General features: G+C 40.4%; 1 protein-coding gene across 1 annotated transcript; it reads right to left on the bottom strand.

Moving 5' to 3' along the window:
* Window positions 1-7454: 7454 nt before the first annotated feature.
* Window positions 7455-8417, bottom strand: LOC101678641 (olfactory receptor 6X1). Its single transcript, XM_013054807.2, has one exon. It carries the CDS (start codon window positions 8388-8390, stop codon window positions 7455-7457), a length of 936 nt encoding a protein of 311 aa, XP_012910261.1. The 5' UTR covers window positions 8391-8417.
* Between the last annotated feature and the right edge of the window lie 15991 nt (window positions 8418-24408).

Below are 24408 nucleotides of genomic sequence, written 5' to 3'. Positions count from 1 at the left end.
TGGGACACATTGCTGGGATCAGTCTACTGCGTTTGAAGCCGGGGTATTCATCACTTTTGATGGAGGGCCAGGAATATACGGTTCGTGAAGGCCTACTGTGTGTCAGATGTTCTGGTTATGGATTTCATTCAATATTGTAAAATATTAAGTTCATAAATGATACATAAATGTTTTTCTAAACATTTCAAACATTGCAGATAGTTAGTGATCTTTTACTAGTCCTGGCTTCCTCGTCTCTCCCACCAAAGGTTCCTTCTCAGGTACTTACTTTCCAGACCTTTACCCTACATTTACATATAATAAACGTGTGTATTCATAGAAGTCATATAATATTATTTTGTGTGCATGTGCATATATGGATTCATGCTAGATTCCTCAGTTCGCTATTTTCTCCTAGAAAATTTGGAGACCTGCTCATAGTACATACAGATCTGCCTTATTCCTCCTACTTTTTGCATTCGTAACATTCTTTAGTGTGACTAGGCATTTGCCTATAGATAATATGTGTTGTTTATAATTGTTACTAACACAAACAATGCTATAGTAAACTATCTTTTTCATGCATACATGCAAATGTTACTCTGGGACAGACAGAAAGTATTGTTGGGTCATAGGTTGTATACATTCAATCAATTCTAGCAAATTACCTCCCAGAGACGGCACCAGTGTATGATCTTAAAATCCACATGTAAGAATATTTTCCCCCATATTCAAATTTTTTTTTAAAGATTTTATTTAGGGGGCACCTGGATGGCTCAGTGGGTTAAGCCTCTGCCTTCAGCTCAGGTCATGATCCCAGGTTCCTCAGCCCTGCATCGGGCTCTCTACTCAGCGGGGAGTTTATTTCCCTAACTCTCTCTCTCTGCCTGCCTCTCCATCTACTTGTGATTTCTCTCTGTCAAATAAATAAATAAAATCTTAAAAAAAAAATTTTTTTTTAAATTAAATCAGATAAATGTGATACTCTCTTTCTCAGTAGCTTTGATTTTCATGTCTTATTTCAGAACATTTTTTTCCACATCAAAATCATCAGGGCTGGGGCGCCTGGGTGGCTCAGTGGTTAAGCCGCTGCCTTCGGCTCAGGTCATGATCCCAGGGTCCTGGGATTGAGCCCCACATCGGGCTCTCTGCTTAGCAGGGAGCCTGCTTCCTCCTCTCTCTCTCTGCCTGCCTCTCTGCCTACTTACGATCTCTGTCTGTCAAATAAATAAATAAAATCTTTAAAAAAAAAATCATCATGGCTTCCTCCTATATATTTTTTTACTACATTTTTTGCTCTCCTTTTTAGATTTTGCATTTATTTTTGTGATTGGTATAAATTGGAGATTCTTTTTTTTTTTTAAGATTTTATTTATTTAACAGAGATCACAAGTAGGCAGAGAGGCAGGCAGAGAGAGGAAGGGAAGCAGGCTCCCTGCTGAGCAGAGAGCCCAACGAAGACGATCCTAGGACCCTGGGATCATGACCTGAGTCGAAGGCAGCGGCCTTAACCCACTGAGCCACCCAGGCGCCTCTAAATTGGAGATTCTAATCTAATATTGTTTATGGTAATTCATTTATACTTTTAAAGCACAGAGAATGGGGGGGGCGCCTGGGTGGCTCAGTGGGTTAAATCACTGCCTTCAGCTCAGGTTGTGATCCCAGGGTCCTGGGATTGAGCGCCACATGGGGCTCTCTGCTCAGCAGGGAGCCTCCCTCACCCCCCGCCCACCGTCTGTCTCTCCGCCTACTTGTGATTTCTCTCTCTGTCAAATAAATAAATAAAATCTAAAAAATAACCCCAAACCACAGAGTATGGGATATTTACAGACAGAACTACAGAGATTACAGTCCATTTTTTATGTGACTGGTTTTCTGTCAGTCCAGTTTTGGGTCCTTCATTCATCGATGGGATTTATTTATCGAGTAACTACTATTCCTGGACACTGTGGTAGTATATGGAATACAGTGGAGAACAACCTGTCCTTGTGGAGCTAACTTTCTTGTGGTGTATGTGTTTGGGAGGAAAGAAACATATTTGTATAAATTATTCATGACTGTGGTAGGTTCTACAAAGGAGAAGTACGGCATGTTATGAGACTTTATGACTGGCGGTCCTAATCCTGGTGATGGTGCTGGAAGAGAGATGGTTAGGGGAAACTTTCTTGAGTAGTAAGCTTTGAACAGAGTTCTGAAGGATGAGTGGGCAGGCTGAGATTGGGGGTAGGAGTGGGAAGTGGGGTAAGAAAGGATATTTGAAGTAATGGGAAATAGTGCATATGCAAGGGTCCTGAGGTGGAAAGGAGCTTAGAGTATTAGAGAAACTGAAGGGATAGTGTGTCTAGGGCCAGAGAACCACAGAGAAATATATGAGATGGACCTGGTATTGTGAACAGGGATCAGATCTGATAGACCAAAGGTGTTATAGATAAATTAAGCATTATCTGCTACAGCTAATGGGAAGCCACTGAAGGATTTTAATTAAGTGACATGATTAGATATATATTTTTATGAGATCCTTCTGGCCACAGAAGAGAATGAAGGGGTCCAAGAGTGGATGTGGAAAGGTGATTTATAAAGTTATTATTGTAGGTCAAGTGCTTGGACTAAAGCCGTAGTGGGGAGATTGGGGCATTAGGTTGTTATTTTTTTTAACAGTATTTGATGAAGAACAAAGACCTAATTATTAGGAAAATGGTTGCTTCTGCACTTGGAAGAGAGAGACTATTTTCCAAAAATCAAAGAAATGGCAAGAGTAATTAGTGGAGTGGGCTCATCTGAAAGTGCATGTCATTCTACTCTTTTAGTTGTTCAGTCTGAGACTAGCTGAATACCAGGTGAACACAGAAAGTGAATGGTTTTGGAAGAGTCATGTGTAAGTGGCATTTTTATAACTGGACTCATTTAAACTTGCAAGGAGAATATGTAATTCAAAGTGGTGGGGACCCACTTGGTCAGGCATTAGATGTTTTGGTAAATATGTAATCATGTCCTGTTCTTTGTGCATTCAGTTTTTCTTATATGGGAGCTTAAGAATTTCATCTCCAAGTTGGCTGGTCATTTACAAATATGGAATTATAATAGCCTGATAAACACAGAGATGACTTTGGATGCACCTCAAGGAAGATGGCAGGAAAGCTTGAGTCTAAGGCACATTGAGAAAAGTGGTCCGTAGCTGGGTAAGCTTGGGAAAGGCATATTCTCTATCTTCCTCTTGGAAATTTCTAATGTATGTGAAGATTATTAGAACTGAAAAGTCAAGTTGAATTTATTACCTGAGAGGTAAGGGAGAGCTGTACCTCTCAAAAGTGACTTTGATCTTTCTGAGTTACAAGGGAAGGACTAGATCTTGGATAAGAAAAGGAAGTTTTGCCCAAATAAGGCAGGAACATGAAGCCACCATTTGATTGGTTGAGGAGAGGACCTTTTGAAATGGTCATTGCTCTGGTTTACATCACTAATAGCGGGCACAGCTGTTGATAAAATCAACATGATATAACAGACAGTTTAATATGCATAAGCTTGGGAGTTAGAAATTTATTTTTAACATAGTCTTAAAGATTCTGAGAAATTGAGTAGTGAAGAAAACTATTTAATCTTGTCTAATTCTGTATGTCAAGTGTGAATACTTGAACCCTGCTTTTAATAACTGATGTATTCTTGGAACACATCATGGAAACAACCCCTTTACTTAAGTGCGTACGTTTTTCAGTTACAAATTAACTCAAGAGCTCATTGTCAAGGATTTGGCTCAGCTGTGTGCATGAGTTCAACCTTGTCATTAGAGTTTCCCGTAGTAGAAAAATAATTAATATCCAGGGATCTGAGGAAGAAGTTGTTTATGATATTGTTTGGATGAGTTCTTGTGTAATTTCTTATTCTCTTGGAGAAAGCTGGGTATGTACATTTGAGGAAGATATTTGGGTTCTAGAGCCCTAGGAAAAAAAGGGCAATGCAGAGTCAATTTTTGCCATGTTGTCTCTGTGACCAGGGCTCCTTCTCCTCAAAATAGCACTCCGGCTTCTGTAGGCCCTGGAGGTGACTTTGGAGGGACCATGTTGGTGAAGATATAAGGCAGGGCCTAAAAGTCCTGTAACTCATTTCATTCTTGATGTTCAGGTATTGGAGCTTCTTTGTTGGCTAGACCTCTCCAACTCTGGTATTTCCAACTCCTAGAACTCATTCTCTGGCAGACTACCAAAATATGTTTTTTTCAACAGAAATTAGTTACCTAGCACATTGCTTGGGACATGATACCAATACACCAATAAAATATGAAAAATGCATGAATAAATGGTGTCTATTTTGATTTTCATGAATTGGAGTCTGGTGGTACTCTGGTGGTACTCTCTTCTCTCCTTTATAAGATCTGTCAAGGTGTTTTATGTTACCTCTGTCTGCCATCAAACAGGTAACTCTTTTTTTTTTTTTTTAAACAAGAAGCCTTCTTTTTTATTTTTTTTTCTAAAGATTTTATTTATTTGACAGACAGAGATCACAAGTAGGCAGAGAGGCAAGCAGGGAGAGAGAGAGAGGAGGAAGCAGGTTCCCTGCCTAGCAGAGAGCCCGATGCGGGTTTCAAGTTGGGAGGGGGTTAAGGATGACATAAGTCTCTAAGCTATTATTGGGAAAAGATCATTTATTACTGTCTAATAAAACCTTAGTCATGAGACCCTTTAGATATATATCAGTGGGTCATATGCTTTGGGGATGACTGCCAACATATATTTTGGGGGATAGAGATAAAGGAAGGACTCAATCCCAGAACCCTGAGATCATGACCTGAGGGTTAACCCACTGGGCCACCCCGGCGCCCCCAAACAGGTAACTCTTAAGACAATAAGCTAGACCCAGGAAAACTGATACTTACGAAACCTGAAATCAGATTTTTTTTTTTAAAGATTTTATTTATTTATTTGACAGACAGAGATCACAAGTAGGCAGAGAGGCAGGCAGAGAGAGAGGAGGAAGCAGGCTCCCTGCTGAGTGGAGAGCCCGAAGTGGAGCTCGATCCCAGGACCCTGGGATCATGACCTGAGCTGAAGGCAGAGGCTTTAACCCACTGAGCCACCCAGGCGCCCCTTGAAATCAGATTTTAAAAATGTTTTAAAGTAATAATATAACTCATGTATCACAATTCCCCTAGATAGAGGCGACCTGGAACCATGCCCATGCCAACAAAAGTCTGAAGTTCTTCCTAAAATTTCTGCATATTCTGTGGCCATTGCTGTAAGCTTTTCTGTGGGCTTTCTCTAATTCAAACCACATCATTCCAGACAGGAAACTTAGTTCTTCCTTGAATTACACACACAGCATACACATATGTGAATACGTGTGACATACACATGATGTCCATACATATATCTAGTAATGTAGGCAACTTTACTGAAGATTCAAGAGGAAGACAGTTGAGCATAGAAATGTGACCTCAAACTGATGATAGGCATCTCTATTTTAAAAATGCTCTGTAGGCTCTCCAACTTTGGAGAATTTCTACTGACGACTTCTCACAAACTTTACTGCTACAGTCATCTTTTTGCTCATTTCTCCTTTCTTTACTTTCTGTGCCATTTTCTTCTCTGGGGACCACTTAGATATTACCCAGATTTTCTCATTCAGGGTAATTTAAATTATTCTTCTGATGAAGGGACTGTTGATAATATTCATCCTTAGGGTCTCTCTCTCTGCCTTCAATGACCAATTCCACCTGCCTGGCCCTAAGAGAGCTCCTCTGTAAGATAAAATCCAATTGGACAGTCAAGATAATAACATTGTCACCTCATTACACTTTGTTTTGCATTTGCAAAACATATTAAAAGGGATGTGCAATAAATAATACTTTTTTTTTTAAAAAATCACAGTTTAGTGCTCGCTTCGGCAGCACATATACTAAAAAAAAAAGTCACAGTTTAGTGGACTTTTAATGATAGATTTTATTTGCTGTGGGGAGAGGGGCATATATAATACTCGTTATTACAACTGTCAGTCACCTACATCATCATTCTGTAGAAAACTTTTTCTGCCAAATGTCTTGCCTGAGAACATGGTTAAATGAATATGTTTGTCATTCCTTGAGGGACCTTACATGATAACCTTACATTCAAGCCCTGTCATTAATGTAACCTTGGGGCTGAGTTTTCCAGCAAGAAAGCCTTCATAGTTCTATTGGCTCTCAAACATTTTTTGGTTTCATAGGCATCTAGACTACTTAGAGTGGAACATAGGAACTGGCCTAATCCAATTGGAAATTTTCACATGCTGTCCTCAAGTTTTGGTATTACGTGGGAATAAACACATTTAGGTGTATGTAGACATTTGTATTCTATTAAAATGAAAATTCCCGGGCGCCTGGGTGGCTCAGTGGATTAAGCCGCTGCCTTCGGCTCGGGTCATGATCTCGGGGTCCTGGGATCGAGTCCCGCATCGGGCTCTCTGCTCAGCAGGGAGCCTGCTTCCCTTTCTCTCTCTCTCTGGCTGCCTCTCTGTATACTTGTGATTTCTCTCTGTCAAATAAATAAATCTTTAAAAAAAAAATGAAAATTCCCTTATTAACACATTATCAAACAAAAACTTGGTTTCTTTAAAACATTTCTGAAAGACCCATTAGAATTGATTAGAAGCCTACCAGGGACTTCTACTGTGAAGGGACTAAGTACTAAGAAAATATGTGGGATCGGGTGCCTGGGTGGCTCAGTGGGTTAAGCTGCTGCCTTCGGCTCAGGTCATGATCTCAGGGTCCTGGGATAGAGTCCTGCATCAGGCTCTCTGCTCAGCAGGGAGCGTGCTTCCCTCTCTCTCTCTGCCTGCCTCTCCATCTACTTGTGATTTCTCTCTGTCAAATAAATAAAATCTTTAAAAAAAAAAAAAGAAAAGAAAATATGTGGGATGTTTTATGTCTTTGATAAGGAAATGAGGCAAGAAGAGTTATTATAAACAAAGAGGGAGATAGGATTCCTTACATTTTTTTTTAAGATTTTTAATTTATTTGACAGAAATTACAAGTAGGCAGAGAGGCAGGCAGAGAAAGAGGGAGAAGCACGCTCCCTGCCTGGCAGAGAGACCGATGTGGGGCTTGATCCCAGGACCCTGAGATCATGACCCAAGCCGAAGGCAGAGGCTTAACCCACTGAGCCACCCAGGCGCCCCACATTTTTTTTTTTAAGTTACTGACAGTTGTCCTTGACTCTTGTGCTTTCTACTGGATGAATTGGAAGGTGGGGTTTCCTTTTAGGAGAATGAGTTCATTTCTTTTGAAGGGCTCCTGGGTCATAATATACATACATACATTATATATATGAATATATATATATAACATGAACATACATAGCATACATACAACATAACATATATAACAAATTCTTATAGGAAACTTTAACCATCATAGTTTGCTTTTACATCTTTACCTTCTCCACAGTCCTCTTTCACATTTAACTGTTGTATCTGCCTTAAGTTCATTTTGATGTGTTGCATAATTACTATGGATGAAGAGTCTTTGGACAAGCCATTGCCTTCACTAGGGCTGCTTTCACTTCCTTGTTTCTAATTGTATAAATGAAGGGATTCAGAAGAGGTGTGAGAATAGTGTTCAGCACTGACACCACCTTATTAATCTTAAAGGAAGAGTGTGTTGTGGGTCTCAGGTACATGAACAAAACAGCACCATAGAGCAGGGAGACTACTGTCAAGTGCGAGGCACAGGTAGAGAAAGTCTTCCGTCGGCCAGTGGCTGAAGGGATCTGTAGGATGGTGGACAGGATATAGATATAAGAAATCACCGTGAAGAGGAGTGACCCTGGGATCACGAGGATGGTCGCCAAAAGACCCAGGAGCTCCAGAATGCTTGTGTCTGTGCAGGCTGCTTTCAGAATGGGACCCACATCACAGTAGAAATGATTGATGACGTTGTTGCCACAGAAGGGCAACTGGACAAGCAGCAGCATCTGACAAAAGACAATGGTGAAGCCCACCACCCAGGAACTGAGGGCAAGTTGCAGGCAGAAGCTACTGGTCATAATGGTGGGGTAGCGAAGGGGCTTGCAGATGGCCAGGTAACGGTCGAAAGACATGGCAGTGAGGATAAAGAACTCGGTGGTGCCCAGGAAAAAGTGAAAGAAGGCCTGCAGTAGGCAGCAAGGCATGCAGATAGCTGTTCTTGCCACCACGAAAGTTTCCAACAGTTTGGGGATGACTGTGGTGGTGTACCAGATCTCTAGGAAGGACAAGTTGCAGAGGAAGAAGTACATTGGTATTTGTAGCCTGGGCTCCACCCAGACAATGGCAATTATGAGCCCATTGCCTGTAAGGGTTAATAGGTAGATGAAAAAGATGACTACGAAAAGGGGGACCTGCAGTCCTTCGATGTCAGGAAATCCTAGAAGGATGAACTCTGTGATTGTTGTGCCATTTCTCATGTCCCTTGATACTCTAGAAAGACAAGCAAGAAAGCAGTGCCTTCAAATCTCATGCTCAAATACAGATTGGACAAAAAGAAAGAAAGAAAGAGAGAAAGAGAAAGAAAGAAAGAAAGAGAGAGAGAGAGAGAGAGAGAGAAAGAAAGAAGGAAGGAAGGAAGGAAAAGAAAAGAAAAAAGGAGGATTCTGATTCCATTTAAGGTCCTTCAGGACACTTCTCCTCCTTTGCCTGCACATACATACCCTCAGCACTTCTTCCTTACTCAGGATTGGGCTTGTCCTTTTGCCAGCTAAACCAGCTTTTAATGGACTTTGAAAGTACTAAGTACACTTGGTGAGTGGAAAAGTACTTTCCCATCCATGTACTGCTATGAGAATGATCACTGCTGGGGGCTCCTAAGAAATTAACCCACACTCCCCTATTACATTCTAAAAGAAATTCTTGATTTATATTACACATATGTGTAAGAGAGCTGATTTTACAACCCCCCACGGTTCTCTGTGTCTATTTATACAACTAAAAATCATTGCCGTTATATATTAGCAGTGAAATACAACTTAGATAATAGAACAGATGTTTCTCTCAAGAATCCATTTCCAAATTCTAATTCAGACTCTTAACAAAGGAGACTAAAACACATTCAAATGAAGTGAATACAGTTGCTAAGCAAGTAGGAAAATGTACTAAGCTTTAATTCAAAATGCCAAGACCAGCTGAATTAGGACCTGATATACAAAAGTACTTAATGACTGTACATCGAATAAAGATCCGTAGACACGAAACTAACAAAGTTAAAAGGCTAGCAAATGCTTGCAGTAACAGACTGAATCCTGGAAAGCACATCCTTACCAACACCTTCCTTTATGACCGAGTATCTTTCCATACCAAGCAAAGCATTCCTATCTGTATATGCAAATTCAATCTCTGGAAGTAAGATTTCCCGGAACCACACTAATTCATTTACATATTGCCTATGGCTGCTTTGGTGCTACAGCGGCAGAGTTGAGGAGTTAAGGCAGAGACTATAGGACTTGGAAAAGCCTAAAATATTCATGATCAGGTCTGCCCTTTACAGCAAAGGTTTGCTGACCCCTTCTTCGGTTCCCTGAAGGGGCTATCCTCTCTCTCCCCGGCTCATCACTTGCACGAGCTGTTACCTTGACCTAGAATCCCTTTCCCAATCCCTCCCAGATCTGGCTAAATCCAGTCTGTCTTCTAGCCACGTCAGGGAAGCCTTGTCTAAATTCCCATCTCATTCTGGTGTGACTCCCACCCTCCTCCCCACCATTTCCATATGCGACCACTTACCAAATGGTATTTACAGTTTGGCTTCCTCCACGGACTCTAAGGCAATAATATCTGTGGGGCATAAAATAAGCCCTCAAGAGAGATTTTCTGAAGGAAAATCTCTGTGTCCCCAGTTTCCTATGAGTTTATGTAGACTGATACATGCATATGTTTATAAAACGCTAGTGTTATATTTCAAATGCTGGAGACATAACAGGGACTGTTTGCTAAATAATTTATCTCCAAGTCTGCTGCTGCTTCCAGCTTTTATATAAATCTTGCTGCATGCAAAACTTTCGGCTGCATCTTTCCCATGTTTCTGACTGTGTTCTGGTTATTATCCCGGATCTTGAGTACTGAGAGCTTGCTCAACCCGCCTGATGCTCAATGGTTGGAGGTAGAATGGAATCATTTTTTTCTGAGCTATATTGTGCTGATGAAGCATCCTTCATTTTTCTTAAGCTTTTCATTGTCTCAAAAGAAGAAAAAAGTAGAAAGGTGTTAACATATATCTTTTCTGAATCTGGGCTAAGGGCAGTATGTCCCAAGTCTCATCTTTTGTTCATTTACTTATCCATTTTTTTTTAAACTGTCTCTGGCAGTTTCAATTTTTCAAGAATTGGATCATGTAGTCAATTTGAAGATGCCCGATGGTGTAGGAGTAGGAGCAAAGGTACCTGGATTATACCCTATTATGAGTTCCACAAAGGGAAGCCTATCAGGAATCACTGCTTGGGGGGCTGTGTACAACTGGGATGCAAATAAAGACAGCCAGTATGAAATTCATCCCAAGGATTGATGGTTGCAGGTAAAGCGCAGCGAATTAAGACTGCTTGCTGGTCCAAGGCCAGTCATGGTTATGATGATGTTTCTATATGAGACTGAGATGCATTAATCGGAACGTATTTCAAGGCTTTAAGGCATCAAGGCTAGACCTATCTATTCATTCTACAGAAGAGCAATACTTTACCCAGAATAGTACTCTTTGCTTCTCAGTAGCAAAGCAATATTCACAGCACTAATGATTCCCAGGGAAACACTTCTGATCCTGAGGCGTGTCCTTATCCACAAGCAAAATGAAAGGAAAGGAGAGATTCTTATAAAGGCACAGAATTGAAACAGAAAATTTCCTTCTTTTTTGCACCAGGAAATTGAATCTCTCTTTCTAAAATTGAGGTAAGTGCTGTTAGGCTTTGCTGAATTCCATTCATGAAGCTTTCAAGAAATGGCAAGATTGCTTCAGCGTTTAAGAGAATTTTGCTGAAAGTGATTAATAGATCAGTTCACACTAGGTCAAGAATTCTTCTCTCAAAATAATGGTTTGTTAGTGGGGCACTTTCCCAGCTTCCTCTGGGACATCAGTCTCCATGGATGTGCTCCAGACACTCCCAGGAGAAAACAAAGTTTTGCTAAAAGTTTATTCATAAGTCAAGGTGTGGCATTGGTAGTTTTCTAAATTCTAATTGGTACCAATCATTTTATGGGTTTTAGATCTTGAATTTCTCAGTTTCCGCAAGAAGAAAAATCAGTGGTTTCTTAATAATTAAGTGGGATCCTCTATTGAACTGAGTTAAATCAAGTGTAGAAAATTTGATTTAAGAATGTGACAAGTAGGGGCGCCTGGGTGACTCCTCAATGGGTTAAAGCCTCTGCCTTCGGCTCAGGTCATGATCCCAGGGTCCTGGGATCAAGCCCCACATCGGGCTCTCTGCTCCGCAGTGAGTCAGCTTCCTCCTCTCTCTCTGCCTGCCTCTCTGCCTACTTGTGATCTCTGTCTGTCAAATATATAAATAAAATCTTTAAAAAAAAAAAAAAGAATGTGACAAGTGGCCAGTTTTGCAGAAATGCAATAGTGAAGGGCATAGAATTATATGACTTTTTTGTAAACTTTCTCATGGTGATAAGGGAAAAGATGGGGTTTTGAACTCTTAAGGTCAACAGAGAGTTGATTGGGGGACACTCTGCAAAATGAGAAAATAGAGTTGAAATTGTAATTTAAAAAACTTTAATGAGGTATGGTTTACATAGAATAAAATGCTGTCATTTTAGGTATATAGTTCAGTGGGTTTTGACAGGTGTGTATACCCATGGAAAGACCACTTCGGTTAAGATTTTGAATGTTCTCAACACTCTAAAAGTTCCCTCTTGCCCACTTTCAGTTAATCTGCCTTAACACCTTCCCTCTCACCCCAACAACCGCTGATCTGATTTCTATGCCTGTAAATTAGTCTTGACTTCTGTATGATTTCATATGAGTGAAATCATACAATCTGTATGCTTTTTTCTGTCTGGATGCTTTCACTTAGCAAAGGATTTTTGAGATTTACCCCTGTTGTCAAATATAAAAAGTTCATTCCTTCTGACTGTTGAGTAGTATTTGATAAGGTTCAGGGCAGGCTACCCCCAAATATAACCCTTTGGCATAGCAGTTATTTAAAATTCAAGTTTCTTGGGGCACCTGGGTGGCTCAGTGGGTTAAAGCCTCTGCCTTCGGCTCAGATCATGGTCTCGAGGTCCTGAGATCGAGCCCTGCATCGGGTTCTCTGGTCAGCGGGGAGCCTGCTTCCCTCTCTCTCTCTCTGCCTGCCTCTCTGCCTACTTGTGACCTCCCTCTCTCTGTCAAATACATAAATAAAATCTTTAAAAAAGAAATTAAAGTTTCTTAAAAACCAACCAGTGCAAGGACACTCTGAACTTCCTTTGTCTCCCTGAAAGCAGGAAATAAATCTCCCACGTGAGGTATACCCTGCCTGAACCAGGAGGAAGAGAGACATCCTTATTACCAGTGATGGAGAATTTAGGGCCAAGAAAGCTATAAAAGCAATCGTTGTTACTTTGCCAATTTACCTCCCCAAGCCCAAACGTCTCTTGTCCTGTCAATTCCTCACAAATGTATTGTTTCTTTGTCTAAAAGATATAAAAGCTGCCTTGTTTTTCACTATTTTGAGACTTGTATTTCTACGAGCCCCTGTACATACAAAATTAAAATTTTTTCTCCTCTTGATCTGTCTTATGTCAATTTAATTATTAGACCAGCCAAAGAAACTAGAGACGGAGGGAAAATTTTCCTTCCCTACACATTCCATATTCCATGATCATATCACACCTTACTGATTCATTTAGTGGTTGATGGGCTTTTGAGTTGTTTCAGTTTTAATTTTACGAATCAAGCTGTGGTGAACACTCATGCAGGAATCTTTTTGTGAGTGTATGCATTTATTTATTTTAGATGAAAAAACGTTTGATGAATTTTCTGAGCATGAGGTAAGTATATTTAATTTTTTAAAAAAGATTTTATTTATTTATTTGACAGGTAGAGATCACAAGTAGGCAGAGAGGCAGAGAGAGAAAGGGGGAAGCAGGCTCCCCGCCAAGCAGAGAGCCCGATGTGGGGCTCGATCCCAAGGTCCTGGGATCATGACCTGAGCCAAAGGCAGAGGCCTTAACCCACTGAGCCACCCAGGTGCCCCAGTATATTTAATTTTTTAAGAAAGAGCCAAATTTGGGCGCCTGGGTGGCTCAGTGGGTTGGGCCGCTGCCTTCGGCTCAGGTCATGATCTCAGGGTCCTGGGATCGAGTCCCGCATCGGGCTCTCTGCTCAGCAGGGAGCCTGCTTCCTCCTCTCTCTCTCTCTGCCTGCCTCTCTGCCTACTTGTGATATCTCTCTGTCAAATAAATAAATAAAATCTTTAAAAAAAAAAAAAAAAAAAAAAAAAAAAAAGAAAGAGCCAAATTTTTCCCCAGTGAGATCTCACCATTTTGCTGTCCCATCAACCAACATATGAAAGCTCTAGTTGCTCCACATTATACCAATATTTGTTATTGTCAATTAAAAAAAGACATTATGGGGTGCCTGGGTGGCTCAGTGGGTTAAGGCCTCTGCCTGCAGCTCAGGTCATGATCTCAGGGTCCTGGGATAGAGCCCCGCATCAGGCTCTCTGCTCGGCAGGGAGCCTGCTTCTTCCTCTCTCTCTGCCTGCTTCTCTGCCTACTGTGATCTCTGTCTGTCAAATAAATAAATAAAATCTAAAAAAAAAAAAAAAGACATTATTGTAGGGGTAAGATATTATCATTGTTAATTTAATTTGCATTTCTGTGATGACTAGTGATATTGAGCAAATTTTTGTATGTTTAGTGACCTCATGCATTTATTTCTTGTGAATAATTAATTTAAATATTTTGTTCACTAAAAATTAGATTATGGGGTGCCTGGGTGGCTCAGTGGGTTAAGCCTCTGCCTTCAATTCAGGTCATGATCTTGGGGTCTTGGGATTGAGCCTGGCATCAGGCTCTCTGCTCAGCAGGGAGCCTGCTTCCCCCTCTCTCTGCCTGCTTGTGATCTCTGTCTGTCAAATAAATAAATAAGATCTTTTTTTTTTTTTAAGATTTTATTTATTTATTTGACAGAGAGAGAGAGAGCACAAGCAGGGGAGCGAGAGAGGGAGAAGAAGGCTCCTGTTGAGCAGGGTGGCCGATGCGAGGCTTGATCCCAGGACCCTGGGATCATGACCTGAGCTAAAAGCAGATACTTAACAGACTTAGCCACCCAGGCCCCCTAATAATTTTTTTTTTAGTTGGCTCCATGCTCAGTGTGGAGCTCAACATGAGGCTCAAACTTATGACCCCGAGTCATTACTTAACCGACTGAACCACTGAGGGACTCCAATAATTTTTTGATAATATATTGATAATATAGAAAAGTTTTAAATTTTTGTAATCTAATTTTTTTCCTTCTTATATTTCATTTGATTTTTTTGCATCTTGTCTAAGAAATCTTCGCCTACCCCAAGATTGCAGAACTTTTCTGTTTTCTTTTAGATGTTGAAAGTGTATGATCCATTTTTAGTTATTTTTTTTTTAAGATTTTATTTATTTGAGTGAGAGAGTGAGAGAGAGCACAAGCAGGGAGAGTGACAGAGGGAGAGTGAGAAGTAGACACCCAGCTAAGGAGGGAGCCTGAACTGTGGCTCTATCCCAGGACCCAGGGATCATGACCTGAGCTGAAGGCAGATGCTTAACCAACTGAGCCACCCAGACACTCCATTTTGAGCTAATTTTAAACATTACTTGCAGTGAAGGTCTGGTAGCAAAATTTTTTCTATTTTTGTTTGTGTGAAATTTATTTACATGCCCTTCATTTTGAGGGATATGTTTACTGCATAAAGAATTCTAGGGAGTTTCTTACACTCTACCCCCAACCCCAAGCAGTTTAAAGATATGTTCTATTGTCCTCTTACTTGCATGGTTCTCATGAGACATAAGCAACGCATTATGTATATTTCAATATTATATAACATGTGTTATAATGTGGGTATGTGTGGTGAGTATTTTAATTTCTGATTGTCCTAACAATTTTTATCATTGGTTTTTGGACATTTAATTCTGATATGTGTAGGTGAAGTTTTGTTTTGTTTGTCTTGCTTGGTAAAACTTTGTGAAAATGTAAATTTGTATTTTCCATCCAATTTTCAAAAATTTTTGTCATTATGTCTTTGAATTTTTTTCTTCAAATATTTTTTTCTGCCCTCACCCCCTTTTTTTGTCCTCCAATTATACATACATTAGATTGTTGGGTGGTGTCCCAAATGCCATTGAAGCTCCATTTATTTTGTTTTTAGTGTTTTATTCCCCCTATGACATGTAGTTTGGATAGCTTTTATACTTAGTCTTCACATTCTTTTATTGTGAAGTCTAAACAGCTACTGAATACATCCAGGAAAATTTTCACTTCAGCTGTATATACTCTTCAGTTACATTTACTTGTTTTTTTAACCTTCCATTTTTTCCTCATTATGTTCACATTAAAAAAAATCTTACAGCATATTTACCATAGCTATTTCAAATTACCTACTTGATAATTCTAGCATCTCTGCTATTTCTGGGTGTGTTGCTATTGACTAATTGATACTCCTTTTCATTTTGGATCACGTTTCCTTTTTATTTTTGTCTAGTAAGTTTTGGTTTATTGTTGGACATTATAAATGTTAAATTCTGGGTCTTGTTTTCTTTCTTTCTTTTTTCTTAAGGTCTTATTTATTTATTTGACAGGGATGACAAGTAGGCAGAGAGGCAGGCAGAGAGAGAGAGAAGGGAAAGCAGGTTCCCTGCTGAGCAGAGAGTTGGATTCGGGGCTTGATCCCAGGACCATGGGATCAGGATCCGAGCTGAAAACAGAGGCTTTAACCCACTAAGCCACCTAGGTGCCCCTTCTTTCCATTCTTTAAAGAGTATTATAGTTGTACTGACAAGCTGTCAATGTGTTTGTAAACTTACTTGATTATTTCAAGATTTTCTTTTGAAACTTTGTTGAGTCACAGTGGAGTAGACTTCATTTTAGAACTAATTTCTCTCTCCTGCTAAGACATATAATTTTTAAGGCTCTGAGTGTTCAATGAGATCCTTACATTCTGGTTGCTTGGATCTCTGATATCCAACCCTCTGCACTTTTTGTAGTTCAGCATTCACCTCCCCAGCTGTACCTGTGCATGAAGGTACAGCTTGTTATTTTCAGCTATAAACTATGAGAGACTCCTTTGCAGATTTCTGGAGATTTTTCTTTTTTGTATTTTGCCCCTCAGTTGCTTTAGTCTCCTTGAACTCTGAACTCTGCCCCTCTACCTGCTGTGCCTAGCTTGGGTTTGCGCTCTAGGGTTGTCTAACAGACACCTCCAGGTGGAGAGCCCTGGATATTTTAGGGTTCGACTAATTTGTTTCCCTTTTTTCATGGTTATCCATCCTTGACTCCTTGTCCAATGCCTGAAAATAGTTGTTTCATATATTTTGTCTAGCTTTTCTTATGTTTATGGTTAGAAGATTGTTCTAGTAGGATTATTTTGTCATGGTTGTTTATTAGATTCTTCCAAAGTAATGGAATGGAAATTAGAAAGTTCAGTGGTACCCAACAGATGATTTATTCATAATTGAAGAGATATGAGATAGTTCAAAAACAAGGAAGGCAGCATGAGTAGGGGAAGAGATGCTGATCTTAGAGAAGGAAGATTTTTCTCTAGCAGAAGCTAAAAGAAGAATCACATATCCTATTTTTGTGTGTAGTAATGGTTTTATTGTTAGTATTACTGATATTCTTTTCTTGCTGTCTTAAAAAAAAAAGAAGGCACAGTTTTCTGTTTTAAAACAAGACAAAACTTTGACTGCTAGCTATCTTAGACTTATTTTATTGAAAATTTCTTCCCTTTTTTTAAAAAAAATATTTTATTTATTTATTTGACAGACAGATCACAAGTAGTCAGAGAAGCAAGCAGAGGTTGGGGGGAGGCAGGATCCCTGCCAAGCAGAAAGCCTGATGCAGGGTTCAATCCCAGGACCCAGGGATCATGACCTGAGCCAAAGGCAGAGGCTTAATCCACTGAGCCACCCAGGTGCCCTGCAAAAATTTCTTAAATAATATGTAATTTCACCTCTATTTCTTTGCCCAGCTTTAGTTTCCTGAGGTTTAGTTTCCATTTACTGAATTTATATACCTAAAATCATTCTTTTTTTTTTTAAGATTTTATTTATTTATTTGACAGACAGAGATCACAAGTAGGCAGAGAGGCAGTCAGAGAGAGAAGGAAGTAGGCTCCCTGCTGAGCAGAGAGCCCGATGTGGGGCTTGATCCCAGGACCCTGGGATCATGACCGGAGCCGAAGGCAGAGGCTTTAACCCACTGAGCCACCCAGGCGCCCCATATACCTAGGTATATACCATATACCTAAAATCATTCTTAAAATTTTAAATTATCTTTCAAATCTGAAAGGATTTTCTTAGTGCAGGTATATATATATATATATATATATATATATATAAATAATATTTTATTTATTTATTTGACAGAAAGAGAGATCACAAGTAGGCAGAGAGAGGCAGGCGGAGAAAGCTGGGGGGGAAGCAGGCTCCCCGCTGAGCAGAGAGCCCAATGTGGGACTCCATCCGAAGACCCTGAGATCATGACCTGAGCCAAGGGCAGAAGCTTAACCCACTGAGCCACCCAGGCGCTCCTCTTAGTGCATTTTTCCCCCCTAAATCAGTCTGTGGCAGTCTATACCACTGACTACCTCCTTTGGGAACTCTCTTCTAGCCTGCCTTTTATGACTACACATTCCTGTCTTTATCTCCTTCCTCCTTCTCCTTGTCTTTTTTTTCTGAGGGGGATGACCTTAATTTTACATAACTTATTCTTTCTTTTGTGTAAAGCTGGTCAGTCCTAATAACAACTAAAATACATTCAGTTAGACATCTTATTTATTTATTTTTAAGATTTTATTTATTTATTTGACAGAGAGAGATCACAAGCAAGCAGAGAGGTGGGCAGAGAGAGAGAGGGAAGCAGGCTCCCCACTGAGCAGAGAGCCCAATGTGGGGCTCCATCCCAGGACCCTGAGATCACAACCTGAGCCAAAGGCAGAGGTTTTAAGCCACTGAATCAGCAAACTTCTTATCTGTCTTATAATACTTGGATATTTAAATCAGATTGTTAGATCATATATCTTGATGTGATTCATGTCTCGGAGCTAAAATATGAAACAGTTCAAAATTGGAGTATTTATAAATATATTTATAAGTTGAGATGGTCCCTTAATGAAGTGAATTACGGAGAAAGCACTCTATAAACTCTGAGGGGAAAAAAGAATCATCATATGTGAGAACTCTGCTAGGTCAGGTTGGCTTATCAGTGGGACAATTTTAGAGGAGACAGTGATGTTCCCAATACAGGACAAGCCATGCTTGTCTGCAGTGATCTTTCTCCTGTCCCAGGGTGCTTGTTTGGTCTGGGAATGAGAAGACTGGGGTTAAATGAAGAACTTTGTTACAACGGAAATAAATGGCCACAGGAATTGTTTCTGGGAACATCCACCAAGCTGACTCATTTAGATGTCATGATCCGAAAGAACAAGATTAGAGATTTTTCTAGCAAGCTTCAGAATATGTAGTATAGGACTAAATAGAAAATAAAATACAAGAGGCTTAATTCTCTCTGTCAAATATAAAGGAAGGGACTTTCTCTCTTCTGCCTTTTATGCAGCATTTACTTTAGAAAATGTCAAATTATAATTTCTTTCTTTGTCTCTTTGAAATGTGTGTAATTTTTTCTTTTTTTTTTTGAAGCTCAATAAGGCCCTTGTCAGCTTTATGACTCAGAAAAGTCTTTCTCAAGGACCTGAGAACCGTCTCTTTGAAATGTAAACAAGGGTAATAGTACTCTATCTCATAGTTTCTGTGGGAGAGTAGGAGCCTAACTTCCTTGGCTATCTGACTCCAAGTTACAAAACCATCTCCTGTCAAAAAGATATAAGATTATTCTTCCTCTTGATAAAGCCAATTAGCTAACACAGATGGCCACTCCAATTACCAGATGAGTCTAAGATAAACTGTGTTAAAAATTGTGCTGTCAAGGGGCGCCTGGGTGGTTCAGTGGGCTAAAGCCTCTGCTTTCGGCTCTGGTCATGATCCCAGGGTTCTGGGATCGAGCCCCACATCGGGCTCTCTGCTCGGCTGGGAGCCTGCTTCCTCCTCTCTCTCTGCCTGCTTCTCTGCCTACTTGTGATCTCTGTCAAATAAATAAATAAAGTATATATTTTTTTAAAGATTTTATTTATTTATTTGACAGACAGAGATCACAAGTAGGCAGAGAGGCAGGCAGAGAGAGAGAGAGAGGGAAGCAGGCTTCCTGCGGAGCAGAGAGCCCGATGCGGGGCTCGATCCCAGGATCCTGAGATCATGACCCGAGCCGAAGGCAGCAGCCCAAACCACTGAACCACCCAGGCGCCCCTAAAATTTTTTTTTTTTAATTGTGCTGTCAAGTCCTCTTACTTGAGGACTAGTTATTGTTTATTTGAGCGCATGTATGTAATGGATTGTGTTTGCTTGGTTATGTAAAAGGGTGAAATTTCTTCTTGTCTTTCCAAGATCTCAGTGCATTGCCTGGGATATGCATCACATTCTGGTTGAATGCTTATTTAATAATAAAAGTATGCTTTCTCTACTATCTTTGTGGAGAGATTTTCTGGGCTGGAAGATTTTTTTTTTAATTTATTTTTATTAGAGAGAGAGAGGTCACAAGTAGGCAGAGAGGAAGGCAGAGAGAGAGGAGGAAGCATGTTCCCTGCTGAGCAGAGAGCCGATGGGGGGCTCGATCCCAGGACCCTGAGATCATGACCTGAGCCAAAAGCAGAGGCTTAACCCACTGAGCCACCCAGGCACCCCTAGTGTTCTTTTTCTTAAAGATGGCCTCTCCAGTGTGTATGTTTAGCTACCATGAGTCTGGATCTATTATCACAAACATTAAAAGAATTAAACCATCAGCTACTAGAAAAAGGCTTTATGTTAGGGTGTTCTCTGAGTGGGCAGCCATCACTAAAAAGAAAACAAAAAAACAACAACAAAAAAACCAATACAAACAAACAAACAACAAAAACCCTTGATTCTTCCTGGCTCTCAACACATGAAATGCCATCTTTTATTTCCAAACTCAGGTGGCTCAGAATGGCTGTAAATTCAGAAGAGTGTTAGGAAATTTTACAAGTCATATGAGGTTATCACCGTGTTTACAGATTCAGAACATTATTCTGATGAGTCAGTTTTCTGTTTTTGAAAGCGTCAGCTGAGATTACAAATTCAAGTACGAAATTTGTGGTTGACTGAAGTCAGAAGGAAATATGAATTTTCAAAGTAAAAAAGATGTAGGGGCTTCTGGGTGGCTCAGTCAGTTAAGTGTCCATTTCTTGATTTCGGCTCAGGTCATGATCTCAGGGTCCTGAGACTGAGCCCTGCATTGGGCTCCAAGCTGGGTACAGAGCGTGCTTAAGATTCTCTCTCTCCCTCTCCCTTTGCCCCTACCCACCTATGTTCACATGTGCGTACTTAAAAAAAAAAAAAAGGGTATTTTTTAAAATTATAGAAAAAAAATAAAGAGATAATAATCAAGGAAACATTTGCATAGTGCTCTTACTAGTTTTGAGTCTTTGTCATCTTTACAACAACCCTGTGTGGTAGCATGACTATTATTACTTCTATTTATAGATGGTGAAACTGGGACACAGAATGATCAAGTAACTTGACTATGGCCACATGTAGAAAATGACAGATTTCAACCCAGGAAATATGGTTTTAGAGATTGAGTTTGAGATAATAGCATTTCCCGAAGAAGAGGAAGCATTTATAGAAGAACAAAAAGAACCACAAAGTAGTGCTATAACGTAGAATGAAATGTTGGGTCCATTAAATAGATTCCTAGCTTCTGCATGACTCTTGGCCGTAGCTAGTTAACCTTCTTCATTTCATTCCCATGACTGAAGACCAAAACGCACCTGTGGCAGAAGGTGAGCTCCTAAGATCAAGTGGTTCAGTTCAGTCTTTGTAAGCTCTGAAGACTAAGCTTTTGCCTGGATCGTGAAGTCCAGACTTTCTCTTCATTCCCCAACCTTCCACCAACCCAAAGTTAAATCTGTAATAATGGGCTTTTCCTAGACCCCTTCCCAGAGTTGGAGTCTTGTTCAGCAAGAACCTTGCTGGAACCTTTCCTACTGGTTGATTATCTACATGGTTGCTACAAGCTTACCTGCTTGGTTTCTGAGTGCTACCTGCCTCACATGCTGTGTTGCGTTCTATTTTCATCTCTTGGGACCCTCTGAAATTTTATTTTGTTCCAGCTGTGATTCTTTCAAGAGATATATTAATTGCCAACTTCACATTCTTCTCAGACTATCCTTTCTGCTGAAAATAACCACAAATCAGTCGTATTCCCTGGGGTCTGACAGAAAAAGTGAATAAGATAAATGTGTAGTATAAGAGCTTAGAATCACAGCGATCTATGTAAAGCAGACAAAACATCCGTAACATTTATGCACTGCTTTTTTTTTTTTTAAAGATATTATTTTTAAGCAATCTTCACATCTTCACACCCAGTGTGGGATCAAACTCAACCCCAAGATCAAGAGTCACATGCTCCACCAAATGAGCCAGTCAGGGGCCCCTTACTGTGCTTTTAATTTCCCCTTTTCCAAATTATATAATTCTAGTTTATCTCATAACAACTTTGTGAGGAAAACAAGATCCTAAGTGAATACTTTTATAAGAGAAATCTGCTGTGATTCATTGATATGTAAGCATTAGGCACAAATGATCTCTTTGCTTTTTTTTTTTTTTTTTTAAGATTTTATTTATTTATTTGAGAGACAGAGAGTAAGAGAGAGCATGAGTGGGATGAGGGAGGAGAAGAGACTCCCTGCTGAGCAGGGAGCCTGACAGAGGCTCTACCCCAGGACTGTAAGTAAGATCATGACCTGAGCCAAAGGCAGACACTTAACCGACTGAGCCACCCAGGCGACCCATCTTTGCACTTTTGTATTGAATCATCATTTCTTGTGTCTGAATTTGCATGTGTTATAAGCTTGTGCACAGGTAGTCTTGACCAAACTCAGTGTTTATGGTAGGAATTAGAATCCATAAACCAATAATGGTTGAGGATACCACTGTTTTCCATTGTAGAGATACCCAGGGATTACCTTATAGGATGTCAGACTACAGGACGGAAGTTCAGCAGTAACAAGGTGGTCTCACCTGTCCAAAATCATCTACCTTGTTATCTAACTGAAAATCACCACTGCCGAGTAATTAATTTTGGTCTTGGGTTATTCCACATCTTCTGCAGTCTCCCTTAAACTCAAACATCCATATGGGTAGGGTAATACTTCAAGTCATTCGTTGCAAATATAGCAATGAGCATGTTCAGTGAGCTAAGGAAAATAGGCAAGGGGTGTTGATTGTGCAAGGCGAATCAGGGATCCAAAAGGTGGTAGGAACAGGAGCGTCAAATAGTTTGAAAAACTGGGGAGAAATTTTTGAGGAACCACTCCTAGCTGTACTATTTTTGATGCTACATTGGGGTTAGAAAAGCAGGTATGTTGGGCATCAGCCCTAAATTCCTAGAGAACCAACGCCCAGCAGGTAAATTTCTTTACTTTTATTAGCTTCGAAGCCAATGTTTAACCCCAGTCGATATCAATTTTACTACACATATAAAATTTCTCTTTTTTCATCATTTAGCTTTGGTACACGGTATATACCCCTTGCTTGAAATGTCCACCTTCCTCTTTGTCAACCCATACCTCATCCTGACGTGAAGTCTACCTACCTAAAGGCTGTACTCAATATTTTCCTCACAAATTTCCCGAGTACACCATTTGTACATTAATTCTCATGACTTACTAAATAAGCATAAAGATCCTCTAAGCCAAGTGTTTTGTGTGGTTGCAATCCTGGGCAGACCCAGGGCCATGCAAATGGTCACTAAAAACAACCATTTTTTTGGTTCAGCAAACATCTGCTCTACAACCTCTTAAGCACCCCCTCACATTCCTTCCAAATATTTTCAGGCAAATAAATCCCTGACCCCACTACCCCTTTCAGACCTCAAGAAATAACAGAACATACTTGATTTCTAGAGGGCACGCAGAGTTAGCGCAAGCTAAGCCTTCAGAGTTGTCCCAAGAAAATAAATAAAGACTAAGATAAGATAAAAAGAAAGGCCAGACCATGCAGTGGGGATGCAGAGGACGAGGGGAGGTAGAAGTGTATCTCTGTGTGAGGGAGAATTCTTCCCACAGCAGGGACAAGTCTTCCTCTCCCCAGGTCCTTCCCCTCCCCAAAAGGACAGTCCTTTGCATTACTCCACAGGTTACTTCACATTGGGGGCACCTGGGTGGCTCAGTGGGTTAAAGCCGCTGCCTTCAGTTCAGGTCATGATCTCAGAGTCCTGGGATCGAGCCCCGCATTGGGCTCTCTGCTTGGCAGGGAACCTGCTTCCCCCTTTCTCTCTGCCTGCCTCCTGCCTACTTGTAATCTCTCTCTGTGTGTCAAATAAATAAATAAAATCTTTTTCTAAAAAAGAGAACACTTCACATTATAATCTTGGCATTTAATCTGTAATTTTTAAACAAATGAATCTGGGAGCAAAATGACTTACATGATAGAAGAATTCCCTTTCAGCCTCTTATTTTCAGTTTTTTTCAAACAAAGGAAAAAGAAGTTAGAAGGACTTGGGGAATGTATGTCTTCTGAAAGTCTTCCTTGCTATAATATCTTTTAAAAAATTTTTTTAAAAAAAGATTTTATTCGGGGCGCCTGGTTGGCTCAGTGGGTTAAAGCCTCTGCTTTCGGCTTAGGTCATGATCCCAGTGCCCTGGGATCGAGCCCCACATAGGGCTCTCTGCTCAGCGGGGAGCCTGCTTCCACTTCTCTCTCTGCCTGCCTCTCTGCCTACTTGTGATCTCTGTCTGTCAAATAAATAAATAAAATATTTAAAAAAAAAAAAGATTTTATTCATTTATTTGAGAGAGAGCGAGAGCACACAGAGGCAGAAGCAGAGGGAGAAGCAGGTTCTCCGTGAGCAGGGAGGCCCATGCGAGACTTGATCCCAGGATCCTAGGATCATGACCTGAGGGGAAGGCAGGTGCCTAACTGACTGAGCTGCCCAGGTGCCCTTCCTTGCTATATCTTTATAGGAAAAATCTGCCTGGTACACTTGTTCTGGCTCATTTAACCCTTTTCTACTTTATTCTTTCGGAGGGCTGTGGGAATGAAAGCGCTACCTTCCGTGTTAACCCAGGGGTGGTTGTGTACGGTGCCTCTGTGGTTAAGAGCGACGTCAGTGACAGCAGCTGCTACTAGACCAAGGACACCACTAGCACCACCACCAGAGCTGGTAAACAATCCCCATTCCCCCAAGAAGAC

This window comes from Mustela putorius, unplaced genomic scaffold (genome assembly GCF_011764305.1).
Source record: "Mustela putorius furo isolate JIRA1106 unplaced genomic scaffold, ASM1176430v1.1 tig00000460_pilon_pilon_pilon, whole genome shotgun sequence".
Taxonomy (NCBI): Eukaryota; Metazoa; Chordata; class Mammalia; order Carnivora; family Mustelidae; genus Mustela; species Mustela putorius.
The sequence above is the reverse complement of the archived record's forward strand: the minus strand, read 5'-3'. Positions and strand labels throughout refer to the sequence as shown.

Excerpts from the sequence above, each read along its gene's own strand:
- LOC101678641 (XM_013054807.2), bottom strand. The coding sequence starts at position 8,390 with ATGAGAAATGGCACAACAATCACAGAGTTCATCCTTCTAGGATTTCCT.